The following is a 13,781-nucleotide window of genomic DNA, read 5'->3' as shown; positions in this document are numbered from 1 at the left end:
TTATCATTCCATGGTTTTCATCTTGAATGGTACTTTTTCCAGGAGAAGTTCCTCTGAAGTCTCTGAATTCCAAGACTATTTCAAGGTTACCTGTTATAAGTTCTTTTCACATTTTAATCATAATTTTTAATAATGCATATAATTACTTATTTAGTATCTATCTTCCCTGCTAGACTATTGATCAAAACTCTCATTAGGACTGGGAGGATGTCCTCTATCTCCCTTACTTCTTCCCTCCTTCCCTCTCCATTTCCACTCCCCTTTCCTCCCCACATCTCTTATTCTTTCTTTCCTGTAAGCTCTTTAGCACTTAACTACCTATTAGACTTTAGTCTGTACTTAATACTTCTGGAATGAATGAATGAATGAATGAATTTGAACAATGATTCATTCTCCCAATGCTTGCATAAAACAAAGCACCTTGAATCCTTGTAGCCTTGAGATTCACCACCTATAAATCTACCTGGGAACTAGAATTCAGATTGAGGGCACCACAAGTGGTGAGGCTTCATCCTCAGGTGAATTTATAATCAACACACACCACTGAAGAGGATGTGTGGATGAGTTAGAGGATAGGGGAGGCATATTTGATATGCCTGAGTAAACATATATAGGAGGTCATTTGGCAGGAAGCTAAAGTCCCACTAAAATACATACAGGTGGGGGCAAAGATCCAGGGAGATTTGAGATTATTAGTCTTGATGTAATCCCTTTTGTAACTACAGCATGATGGGAGCAGAAGGCATTTGGGATTCAACATAAAATTTTGAAGGAACTTTACAAGTCAACTAACTTATGCACAATTCAGTCTTCCTTTACACAAATCCTTTATTTCCTCTGCTTAAATGCTTTTAAGGACAGCAAGGCAGAACTTATAGCAGTTGCTTAATCCTTTGTCACAGGACTAATTCTAACCAGTTCACTCTTGAGTAGCTCTCCAAATACTTCTGCCTATATTGAAATCGGAAAAAAAAATAAAAACAAAAACCCAAAACTTTGTAATCAACATTAATATTCCCTCTAAGCTGACCCTCTTTAGAGGTAGTTATAGTAGTTCTATAGTGGCTTCCAGGCTATGTTGACAAATGAAGAAAGTGGACAGAGAAAGATAAAAAGAAGGCCAATGGAAAGGAGTTAAATAACTCTTTTATTTAACTCACTGTTTCCCAACTCACTGTTTCCCATTTCCACCAGTCAGTGGCAAGCAACTGGTTACTACTTGCTGCATATTTAATTGAATGGATTATATAGCTGGCAGGGACATAATATATTCTAGTTTATGAGAAGTGTGCTGTAATGTACAAGTTCTAGTGAAAACAAATTACTTTAAACTTTATTGTTATACTTTTATGTGGATAACTTTTCTTCAGTATTGAACCTAAATAATGTTCTTTTTAAAAAATTTTTATTGTATATAGTTAAGGTCTACAACACAATGCCTTGATATACATATAGATAGTGAAAAGGTTACTATAGTCCAGCAAATAAACATATCCTGATGTTCTTAAAGCTTTTAAGGCGCTTTTAGGCAGTTATTGTCAAAGCTGAAACAAATATTTGTATTTATAGAATAAGTAGCCTTTGGGAGAAAAGACTTCCTCCCCCCTTTTTCATAATATAATGAGTAGAGTGGAGTTGTGTGAAAGAAAGGAATTACAAAGGGAAACTCTTGGAAGCCAATATTTTTGCATAGTATTTCATTGTTCCCAAATTTTGCCTAAACATGCTTATAGTTGTGCCAGTGATTATTTCTAATATTTTTTTATATGTAAAAATGTGCATTAGTAGTTATTTCTTGAAGAATCTAGGTGTATTTGGAAGTTACAAGGTAGCAGTGGCCCCTTGTAGAGACAGTTTGCAAGCTTTAATGTGAGTCCTTGAAGCCCCAAGGCTATAAACATCTCTTATATTGTGGCTCCTGGTGAATGTAGCTATTAGAGATAGAGTTGAATTTTATTCATGTTGATATAGCTTCCTGAAATTGTAGTGTAGCTTCCAGTGGCTCTCTTGGTAGTTATCAAGGGAATATATACTTGGAACTAGCAGTCCTAATATTGGAGGGACTTACCAAATTCTTTTCATAGACATTGGTTCTCTTTCTTCTAATTGGTAGAATCTCTAGGTGTCATTCCTGACATTCTCATTCTGGAGCTTAAATCCAGGTTTGGTGCTCTGTAACCTAACTCTTGCCTCCAATGAGGAAGAGATTTCTGCTGTTGCCAGTTTTTAGGTATGGAAATTAAACTTGCAAGAGCTGTTCTGGCACTGGACTATTGAAGCAACCTAGCAGTACTTCTCAGAATAATGTGGCTCCAGCCAAAGCACAATAGGATTAGCCCTTATATTTCTAGCCTAGAAAGAAGAATGAGAGAGATGATAATGATGGTGGAGCTTCACACGTCTGCAGTGGCTTTCACTGTGCTTTTCATTTCCTTTCTGAATTAGATGGTAGAAACTGCTTGTGTGATGAGTCTGTTCTATAGCAGTGGTCAGAACTGGGGACAATCTCTAAGAAATAGTATAACATTTTTTTCTATATCAGAAAATAACTGGGGATCAACAAATTTTTAAAAACTTACTATGAAAACTGATGTAAGGATTTTGAATTGTTTTCTGATTTTTGTCTGAAATTTTCTGAGTAGAAATGTACTAGTCATCTTTAGATTGGTAATGTGCTTATTTAGGTCTGGGCTATTCTTCCTCTCTTCCATCCCTGAATATGTATTATGGTTCATCCTAAATTGAAGCATAGGCCAAATTACCCTTTCTGAATGCCTCCTTTTTCCTCCTTTTGTTAGGAATTCCATCATCTGTCTTTTGTTTCTTTGCTTATTTTTTTTACCCCTGTCATGGATAGTTCTATGATCCTTGTGCCTCAGGGAAATAGTTCCTGCAGAAGACTTTAATTTGCAAAACATATGAAGACACCAGTTTTCAAAATGTTTGTTCTCTGGACCATCTTTCTTTTAACTTTCAGGTTTTTATCAGTCAGATACATCAGATAGTCAAGGGAATAAGAATAATGCAGTAGATGAGATGATGCAGTTGTTTCACTTATATAGATAGGACTACAGATATACATTTTAAGAAAATGAAAAATTCCTGTAGCATGTCAGGAATTTTTGTAATGGATTATTCATATTATAGATCATATGATTTTAATAATTCATTAGCTATGTTTAGATATATGTTTAGTTATTTTCATGTATGTTGCACTTTAAGAGAAACACTTAGGTACTCTTTAAAACTAAACCCAGGTATCTTCAAAATTATACAATTTAAATATTAATATATCATGAAGGAACATATCTTATTAGGTAAGAGGCTTGTGTTGTTATTAATTTAGAAAAGCATAATTTTCCAATTTTGATTTTTTCATTTAATTTTGTAGTTTGTGTTAATTTTTTAAAGACATTTGGTTTAACAACCTGTAGGCATTTGCAAACAAAGACTCTTAAATAATTTTATTTTGAGAGCTTGTACTTCAGCATTTTTGTGGCTAGTTTATCAAAAAGTATAGTAGAAAAAGATCTGTGATGTTTCTTACCCAGAGATAATCAATCTTAACATTTTGCTGTATATTTTTCTAGTGTTGTCTCAGATTTTGAACATTTAAAAAATCTTTTTAGACATATTATTAAACATTTCTCCAAAAAGTTTTACCAATGTACAATCCTACCAATAAATATGATATGACTGGCCATTTTTGATCCTCAGGACAATGTTTCATCAATTTAATAGGCAAGGGTATATTATCTTATTTCTTTTATATGAATTTTGTTGGTTAACTTTTTAGATATCTTCTTTAATTGCTTTTACTTGTTCTGTTAGTCCTCTTATTCGCACTGTAATTTCCAGTAAAATGATACAGATTCTAATAGAACATCCATAGAGAAACCAATTTCCACCATCTATACCATTTGTGAAAGTTAATCCCTCTCTGTTGGACTCACTGTAAATATGGAGCTAATCTTACCCAAGTCATTCTTAGTATATCTAATTTTCTAGAAAAGTATAATAATAAGCATTACATCCCACCCACATCCAACAGATAAAGGGGTAGAGACTTTTGCAAAGAAACTATAAATATATGATATATTAATAAATATGATAAATAAAAGATACCTGAACATAATTATTAGAATTCACATACCAGTAATTTGATTTCTTAAATAGTTCATAGTAAGATTACTTCCAAACACAATGTATTTTACAGTTTATAAAATGCATTTATACATATTATATTTGATACAATAATCCTATGAGGTAAGTGATATTTCTAATTTTACACTTGAAGAAACCATAGCTCAGATATATAAAGTGAGCATCCTGCGGTAATATAACTAGTTAGGGTTGGAGTCAGTACTTAAACCCAAGCCATTTGACTCAAAGTACCATATTCTTTCTGTTCTCATAGAAGTCTCCAATATTTGTGTTACTCATGAGCTTGCACTATATAGAAAATTTAAAACAAATATTATCTATAAACATTCTTTATAATGCTCAGGACATTCATAACAAATTACGAAGTCCATCCAAAACACAATGTTTTTGATTAGAAATATTGGTGGCTCTTGTGTTTATGAACCTTATAACATGGTATAGCAGGCTAAAAATAAACAAACAGGCAAAAAATCTATAGAAACTAGGAACCAAATGAAGCCTTGAGGTGGTTTTCTAATCTATCTATGGATGTGACTAAAAAATAATTAAATTTTTGATAAACTTTATGCATTCATTTATTCAACAAATGTTTATTGAACACCTGCTTCGTACTAGGCACTGTGGTAAGTGAATAAGACAGGACTTAACCTTATGGAACTGAGGATGAAAGATATATTCAAGTAGGTATATAGTTAACACATCAAATTATGAGAAGAACAAGTGCAGGGTATAATGAAAGTGCACAAGAGGGGACTTTAAGGGGTCAGGGAAAGTCTACCTAAGAGAATGATGTGTGAGCCCTTAACCATGAGTAGAAACAGGTGAAGGTGGCAATGGGGAAGGAAGGTAGAATAAATCACCTCTGGGGTAGTGAGGGAACCAAGAGGAAGCTGGTCAATAGTGTGAATGTTGTATAGTGAGAGCTGGAAAATAAGTCTCTGAGGAAGGCAGTTGATATATTGACTCTTTCAAAGGAGCCATTTTTAAGGCTCATTCTGAACACTTTTGGAACTCTTTCTATGACCTTGCTTTCATATCTAATTTTTAATTACAAAAGAAAAACATTTTTGAACAACAAAGATTGTGTGGCAATATAATTACCTTCTTATTTAGGTAATTTGCTTCTAAAGGACTTTTGATTATTTATAAAAATTAAATCTACTACCCACAAGGGGCAAATTTACATTTTTTTCATCATAAATAATATAAGCTATGCAATTTACTTGGTAATATGAATTATAAAAATGTTTATGTTTATACTTGTAGAAATTGACCTTTCATAGATTTGAAAAAAATCAACTTACGATCAGAAGCTTAAAAATTTAAAGCTCATCAAGTTTTTTCTGTTTGAGGTAAATGGAAGAAATCCATTTAAAGTTACTTGTGAGTTAAAACATTTGAGATGTTTACTCTAATTGAAATATCCTTGATTAGGACACTGGCAGGTAGTTTTCCTATTCATCTATAGAAATTGACCTATTTATACTAGGTGTACATTTGTGTGTGTGTGTGCACATGCACATGTGTGCACATATGCAGAAAATAGACTGATAGGGAAGGAGCGTAGGAAATAGAGTCCAAAGCAAAGAACTTCATTCTAAATGTTCTTTCTGTCTTTTACAAGATGTGAACTTTAATCCACTGAAGACTCAGTTTCTTTTCATCTATAAAATGATGGTAGCATTAACACATACAAAATTTTCTGGCTATTAAAAAAGTAAATATAGAAGTGTTTTTAAAATTAAAAATACTTTATGATTTTTATATATGTGTGTGCGCTTGACAAATAGATTGATGTGCACCTATAAAAATCTGAAATTATAAATAATAGTCAAAATGGGGCACTCTTACTTGAGGACAAACCTGTAATTGAACATTTTATTAATAGTTTAAAAAGAAATAAATTCGTTGTTTAAAATTTTATATTATTACATGTTTATTTTGTATTGTTCTTATGTGACATGGTATTTATGTCAAAGAATAATTCACTAGTTTTTAAAAACTTAGTGTATTTAAGTGCCTATTTATTAATAGTATTAATAATATGTATGTAGAAGGGGATAAAGAGGGTTAGGACTAAGAGTTGAGGAAAAAAGGGCTAAAAGGGCTGGATCTATTAAAGAAACATCAAGGATTAGGAACAATTAAAGATCAATACAAATATGAAATATCTCTATAAGTGAGTTAATATTTAAAATTTGGTATATACGCTACTCTCAGAGATTTTTAAAAGAAAGACGGAGGCACCTGGAAATAGAATAACCTAAAATTTTATCTGAAACAGCATTATTCACTGAGAATGAATGATGATGTGGTGGATTCTGTAAGACTGTAGGAGCCTTCAGAAAACATTCATTCTCTTCTTAAATGCTATGGCCCACCACTACTGGAATAAATTAATGTTAGTTGATAAAGTGTCTCTGGCCTTGGTTGTAGTATTTCTTTTGGATTTGTGGAAAGTTTTTATTTAATGTGTGCTGCTTAGATGAATTTTAATTGATAGAGTATAGTTCTTTTCAAAAATTACATGAATAATCATGCAGTCAATTTGTATAGCCTTTAGAAAGAGACCAGATTGAACATTATGTACTTTTCTTTAAAATTAAATAAATGAGGACATTTTTAAATTAAAGAGGAAATTAAGACAACTAAGTACATGTTTTCCAAATGTACTTCTCTTTAGAAGTATGGCATTATAAATGCAGGCAATAAAAAATCTATTTTAGTCTGTCATATTTTTGCTTCATGACATCAAAAGAAGGATATACCACTTATTTTTAGAGTGTTCTGGTCGTATGCAGCAGCTTGCACATTGAAGAGATATACTCTATTGCTGGAGTACTGGTTTTTCAGGAAAAGAGAGAAGGGTTGGAGAAATGCATAATTTTTCTTACTCTTACCCAATAGTAACATTGAGAAGATACCTTGCCCCATTTTTATTACTTCTGAGATTTTATTGCTGGCAGCCAGATGTGCTGAAACTCCTGACGACAGCATCTATTCATTGCGTGTTTTTAATAGGCTTAGAGAAATATGAGTAGAGTACATGAAAGCAGCTCAGCTTCACACTTCAGCTGGGAATGCCCAAAAAGCTTACTGCTGTTTAGAATTCTTGCTACAGTCAGGAGAAAGCCGAAAGCTGCACGGGCACTGAATCTTCTACGACTGAATTAGAAGAATAATGACTGTACAATTAACTATCAACCTCTGCTCATTTAAGCACAGTTTTTACAGAGATCAAGAGAAATATGGAACTTGATTGGCATGTTTTTATTTGATGGTGTCAGCAAATAGATGATTTTAAAGACAGGTGGTAAGGAAAAATAAGAGAAGAAAAAAAAAAGAAAGAAAATGCAATTTGAGACATTGCGCCAGGTCTGCAATTCTGTTTTATCTCATTTTCATGGGGTTTTTTCATCCCCACCAAATATTTTACAAAATGAGCTTTTTGGACAAACGCTGAACAATGCAAGGTGAGTAGAGCTAAATTATATATTTTTTTAATATTGTTATTTTTAGAATAGTAATCTTATATGCCTGTAAAACTTGTTTTATATTTGTGTTAGTATAATAAGGATGTTTTCTTTTTACCATAAATATAAAATTTTATGTAGTATTCTTCTTAATTTGATTTTAAGAAGGAAAATAAGCTTATTTCAAACCATAATAAGCATCTTAAATTTAACTACCTTGACCTCTGAAACATAATACAGATGCAAGACTATTTCATTATTTTGTTTCCTAATAAATAAAATGATTAACTTAAAATGCCTAATAGATGTTTTCTTTGTGATCATGGCAGTGATTACATTGTATATATAGGGATGGGGCTATATAATCATATGTGATTTGTTGGAAAATGTGAATTAGCAATCATGCATGCTGTTGTAAAACATGTGGAAGATGTTTTCTAGATCTAAGACATTTCTCTATGCAGGGTAGATCAATAATCACTTTTAAACAAGCTATATTTGTGGAACTGCTAATAATGCTTTGTATTAGGTTGGCTATGTTGGCAGGATTCTTTGTTATAAATTCTTATTGTTTTCAACATGATCATTTTTTTGTAATGAAGATTGTTAAATTATAAACATGTTTTAGATGGTTTCTCTGGCTTATATTAAAAGAGATATTCTATTAAAGAATGCTTTTAAAATGCAGTTTTATCACCCATTTCTTCCCTCATTTAAGCTGTTTGGCTTTTGAGAATTTTTCATGTTATACACCTTGTATAAAAAGCTCCCATTTTAACTAAATGTATCTGGAGAAAGACTGAGAAAGAAATTTTGTGAACATAATAATGCACTGAAACCTTCTGGAAACTGATGGGAAACTAATAGTGCATAAAATATTGAATGGTATTGCTGGTCTCTTCCTTTTAGGATCTCTGAACAATGTGAGGCAACCTATTTTAGAGATTAAAAAAATACCTGTTATACAATATGTGTCTTAATTTAGCAAATGAAAGGAGGCTTTTAAAATTTGTTGGCATTTAAAATGTTTACTGATGATAAATATATTTATGACCTTTTCTTTGAATATGGAATCACATATCTATTTCTTATAAAATTTTACTTTTTTTCTCAATGTAGTTCTATTCAATAAACTAATTTGATTTTTTCATATTTTATTTTCACACTGATTGAAAATATATAACAGTATATGAAATATTATGATATTCTATAACAGGCTATCTATATTTTAAGGTATTTTTTCTTTTATTTAGTAATATATTACGTTAGTGTTTGTAATTTATGATAATATGTATGGCATGTTATATTTAAATAAAAGAAGCAGGTTTCAAAAAATTTCCATGACCTGAAGCTATCAGAATTTTAGGATTTGTACTAATCCCTTATAAATCTTTTCCTTGTTTTATTCCATCTCTTTTTTTAATGCCAAGAATTTATGTACTTAAAAGTACTAATATTAGGGTTGGGTGTATATTCACTATAGGAATTATGCTATTAACAACATAGTAAGGAATTGGTTTTAAAGTAAGTATATTAGTTTGAAAATATGAGAAATATCTATTTTTTGAAGGAATTGTGTGCGTCCCTATCATTATATGAATTTGCTTTAGCTTCAAGTTGCTTTTGTTGTTGGCACTCCTATAATTTCAATGCTCTCATTAAAATCTGGAATTTAATGTGACTGCAATTCAGCATTAAAAGATGAAGTTTTTAATGCTTATAAGAACAATCTTGTTTAAGTTATTTTGATTCTTAATCTAAAATTATCCAGAACTACCAGTTAATCAATAAATAATTTATCCTGCCTTGGGAAAAATTCCCTGCCTTTATATGTTTATAACTTCTTAGTCTTTAAAAAACATGTAACATTATTTCACAAATAGATCTACTGATCATCACAATCAACTCTTTGATTTACTTTAATATCAATAAAAACCAGTTACATAGTTATTATTTTAGAAGTATGAAGAGTGAAAAATAAGTACATGAGTTCGTAATTAATGCTTATACATATTTTAATTTTTTGGTTAGTTTTTGTGTTGAGGTTAGATTCAAGGGTCTTTTAGAGTTTTTATTCTGCTTAGATTCTTTAAAAAGATAGAAATGTTTAGGCATTAATATTTCATTTAACACTGAAACAGAAAGTAAAGATATAGAGTGAAAAATCATTCTTGAAGGAAAAAATAATGGAAGAAGAATGACCTGAGTATGCCATCAGAAGAGGTTCTTAGGAGAACTTAAATTTTTTTTTTTTTTCAAAATAGTGGGTCTTTCAACTTTATGGATTGGACATTAGTGGTCTTGAGATTTTAAGCATCAATTTTATAACTATCACCTCTGGAAAGAACAGTTTTGAATAGTAATTATTTAATCATTTGGACTAGTTGACATGGAATATTCAGTGTTTGTATTGTGACATTAACTGTTATCATTATTAAACTGATGGAAAAAGAACATCATAGACTTGGAAAATTGTATTATATTTTATTTTGAATTGCTTTTTAGTAGAAATTACTAAAATAGTACTATGTATCAGTTGTAGAGACTATTTTATTAAAAGGGGACCGTTTCTAGTAATTCTTAAACTAAGACTTTTCTTAGGTACCTAATCTTTTCTTAGGTAACTAATCTTATCCCTAAATCTGCAATTCAACTTTCATCAGGTTTTTAGATGGTGGGCAGTTGACTTCTGTGACATATTATCAATAAAAGGTTAAAGAATGAAAATCTCCCATAATACTTGCTCCAGAAACATTTCCAAATTCAACTTGTCAAAAGAGGAAAGATTTTTAATACAGCAATAATTCTGTATGTAACATGAATCACTAAACTGGAGATTAATATAGATTGTTAAACTATTTTATTACATTATGAATAATTGAAATTTATTTATGAATAAAAATCATTAGAATATTTTAGACTAACTTTTTGTTGGAGACCATATAACTTGACCCTTTTGTTTCAGACTGAAAGTTCTTACCTTATTTATTCTCTTACTGTTTTGGTTCTTGTGTACCATTTTAGTGCATAAAGGAAGTAGAAGGATCCTCTGTTCTTTAATAGCTGAAACGAACAACTGAAGGTCCAGCAAGAAAAAAAAATGTGTCTGCATCTTGCATAAATTCATTTGATAGGTTTCAATGAAATGCACTTTAATTTAAATTTTTGTTATCGAGTCTTCTCACTGTAAACTCATTTGTACCAAATTAAATTATTTAATCAGAAACAAACATAATTGCTTTTGTCCTCAGTAAAGAAAGTTCTCAAGTACTGAATTCATTATGAAATCTAATTTTTGTGATCTTGTCTTTGGAAGCAATATAAATATTGGGATGCTAGAAGATATATTTTTTAGCAGAGTTCACTGCATTGAATTATTAATTGCTTTGGGCAGTATTCAAATAAATATGCTAATGATGACTATCTTTTATTATAAAATTTATAGAAAAATGCACTTAAATATTCTCTAAATTTTCCTATTTTCTGATTTTTAGCCATCTTTATTATACAATAATATCTGTATTTTCCTCTAGATATAATTATTTCCTTGTCAGTAAATGTGTGGTAGTGAATTTGTTGTGCCGTCTGGCCACACAGGGGCATAATAGAACTAGCATTTATTCAGAATAGATATTAAAAACAGTCTTTCTCTCCTTTCCATACATATATATATATATATATATATATGAGATATGCAGATTTTCATATTTAAAAGTAAGATTAAGAAAAAATTTTAGTAAATGAAAGAATATTTGAATTTGTTGGTGTTTTCAATTACAAGTAACTGTATGATTTAGTTTGTCTAGAGTAGTCTCAGTTTGTTTATGCCTGCTGTCCTCCAGTGATTATTATTCATACCACTTTTCTCTCTCAAAAGTGTTGTGATTTGAGAGTAAATTTACAGGGCTACTCTAATTATAAAAATGGAATGTAAAGCTCAGATTCAGCTAATATAAATGGATTTTATTCCATTGAAACATTACCATAGTTCTAAACATTGAGATTTTAAATAAAATCTGATTTTACAAAATAAATGTCTATTTAGTCTGGTAGTATTTTTGGTCAGAGGTACTTGTCATTTTATGTAGCATTTACTATTGCTTTTGTTTATAGTGAAACCATTAATTTGTGTCCAGGAACTGTGGCACAGACACTTGTTATTCATCATGGCACATTAATGCCTACTTTGATATTGAAAGAACAGCATGCTTACTTTTCATAGCACTGAGGGTGCAATCTGCACAGTGTGCATTGTTTGGACTTGGTATGATCCTAGCACAACTGATTTCTCACATTGCCAGAAAAGTCTATATTATGAGCTGTAAAGCAGCCAATAGTCTGATATATATTTATGTACATGTATAAATGTTATTAAGTATCTAATTATTATATAAAATAATTTTATGACTATAAATTATTATTTGTTATAGGCATAAGACCTTAACATAATTGAGTTTAGATTTCTAATCACAATGACTTTTGATTTAGATATGTTTATCATTAATATTTTTACCAGAATATTTACTATGGATGCTAGCAATATATCACAATTATTAGTATAGATCCTTAATCTGATTCTGATCTGCAGTCTTTAAGTATTTTCTTTATTGAAAGAACTTTTATAAAACCACTGATTTTGGTGATGACTGACAGGTTAATGTTAACTATACTTTTTTATTGTCAACTTCTATATGATCATAAAGGATCTTAGAAAAGTTAAAAGAAGATAATTGCTAGTAAACTTCTTTAATTTCAGCACTATTCACTGAATAATAAAATGAATTCATTTCATAAATGCTATGGTGCTGTGGGCTATGTTTACATTAATTTGTGAATTACTCAAAAATCATGGTCCCAATAAAATAATTACTAGGACCAAAACCTACAATTTCAGTTTAGCTTCTAAATTTGATAAATTTTAAGTGTCTCAGAAATGTGTGTGAACATTTCTTACAAGGCAAAATGAAGAAAACCATTGCACATTAATATTGTATTATCTTAAAATGTGAGCGCTGTTTATTTTGCCTAATGTTTTTCAAATTATGCTCTTTGTTTGTTTTACATTTCTTCCAAATTCTAGCTCAATATGTAAAGCATATAGAAGTGGAGCAGCTCTGGTTTAGAAAGTGGGATGAGGGTCCCATGTTGGGTTCTAAGAAACACAATTTGAAGACTTCTCTATTCTACCACTGTCATTTTACTCTTGAACAAAATAAGTCCAGCTGCTTACTTAAATCAAACTCAGGGCTTACATTCACTTATACTTCTTTAAACTTTCATCTTACTGTGTATTCTTTTAAATGTCAGAGATAGAGGTAATGGAAAATGGCAAAGAGAACTGCCACCCAAGCTGGGAGCCGTGGCTCACGCCTGTAATCCTAGCACTTTGGGAGGCCGAGGCGGGCGGATTGCTCAAGGTCAGAAGTTCGAGACCAGCCTGAGCAAGAGCGAGACCCGTCTCTACTATAAATAGCAAGAAATTAATTGGCCAACTAATATATATAGAAAAAAAATTAGCCGGGCATGGTGGCGCATGCCTGTAGTCCCAGCTACTCGGGAGGCTGAGGCAGGAGGATTGCTTGAACCCAGGAGTTTGAGGTTGCTGTGAGCTAGACTGATGCCATGGCACTCACTCTAGCCTGGGCAACAAAGCGAGACTCTGTCTCAAAAAAAAAAAAAAAAAAAAGAACTGCCATGTTTAAGTAAGGATTAACTGTGATGCCTGATTTTACTATATATTGTAGCCTTATGTTGTTTAGTGTTGAACATAAGAGTTGAGTTCCTATCGAGGGTCTGCTGCTTACTGGCTATATGTTATGGGTAAAGTCACTATACTATGAGCTCCTTGAGTTAGGGACTACATATTTATTAATCTCTGAATTTCCACATTATATTCTTCCCACTACTGCCTAGTAAATATCCATTCCCCTCAGCCTTCAGAACTAAATATTGTACTGCTTTTTAAGTTTCCTAGTATAGAATAGCTTTGCCTGTTCTGTATCTTCATATATTTGAAATCACGAATGTGCTCTCTTTGTAAAGCTTTTTACTCTGCATAATTAAAAAAATACATGTTATTGCATGTATGAGTAGATTTTTTCTTTTCATTGCTGAATAATATTTCATTTTATGAATATACCACAC

The 13,781-nt window shown here is 31.2% G+C and overlaps 1 protein-coding gene across 48 annotated transcripts in view; it reads left to right on the top strand.

Moving 5' to 3' along the window:
- Window positions 1–13,781, top strand: part of RIMS2 (regulating synaptic membrane exocytosis 2) — a 614,692-nt gene that overhangs the window by 233,149 nt on the left and 367,762 nt on the right. For 6 of the 48 annotated variants that reach the window (XM_012784295.2, XM_020288979.2, XM_020288975.2 and 3 more), the window contains exon 1: window positions 6,139–7,637. The exons of 38 other annotated variants lie outside the window; for them this stretch is intronic. In XM_012784295.2, coding sequence (XP_012639749.1) covers window positions 7,516–7,637 — 122 coding nt within the window. In that variant the 5' untranslated portion in view covers window positions 6,139–7,515. Of the gene's footprint in view, window positions 1–6,136; window positions 7,638–13,781 lie in introns of those variants that run through there. 4 more of the 48 variants (XM_076005095.1, XM_076005097.1, XM_020288981.2 and 1 more) reach the window with 3 other exon arrangements.

This window comes from Microcebus murinus, chromosome 7, assembly GCF_040939455.1.
Source record: "Microcebus murinus isolate Inina chromosome 7, M.murinus_Inina_mat1.0, whole genome shotgun sequence".
Taxonomy (NCBI): Eukaryota; Metazoa; Chordata; class Mammalia; order Primates; family Cheirogaleidae; genus Microcebus; species Microcebus murinus.
This window is presented reverse-complemented; position numbering and strand designations above follow the sequence as displayed.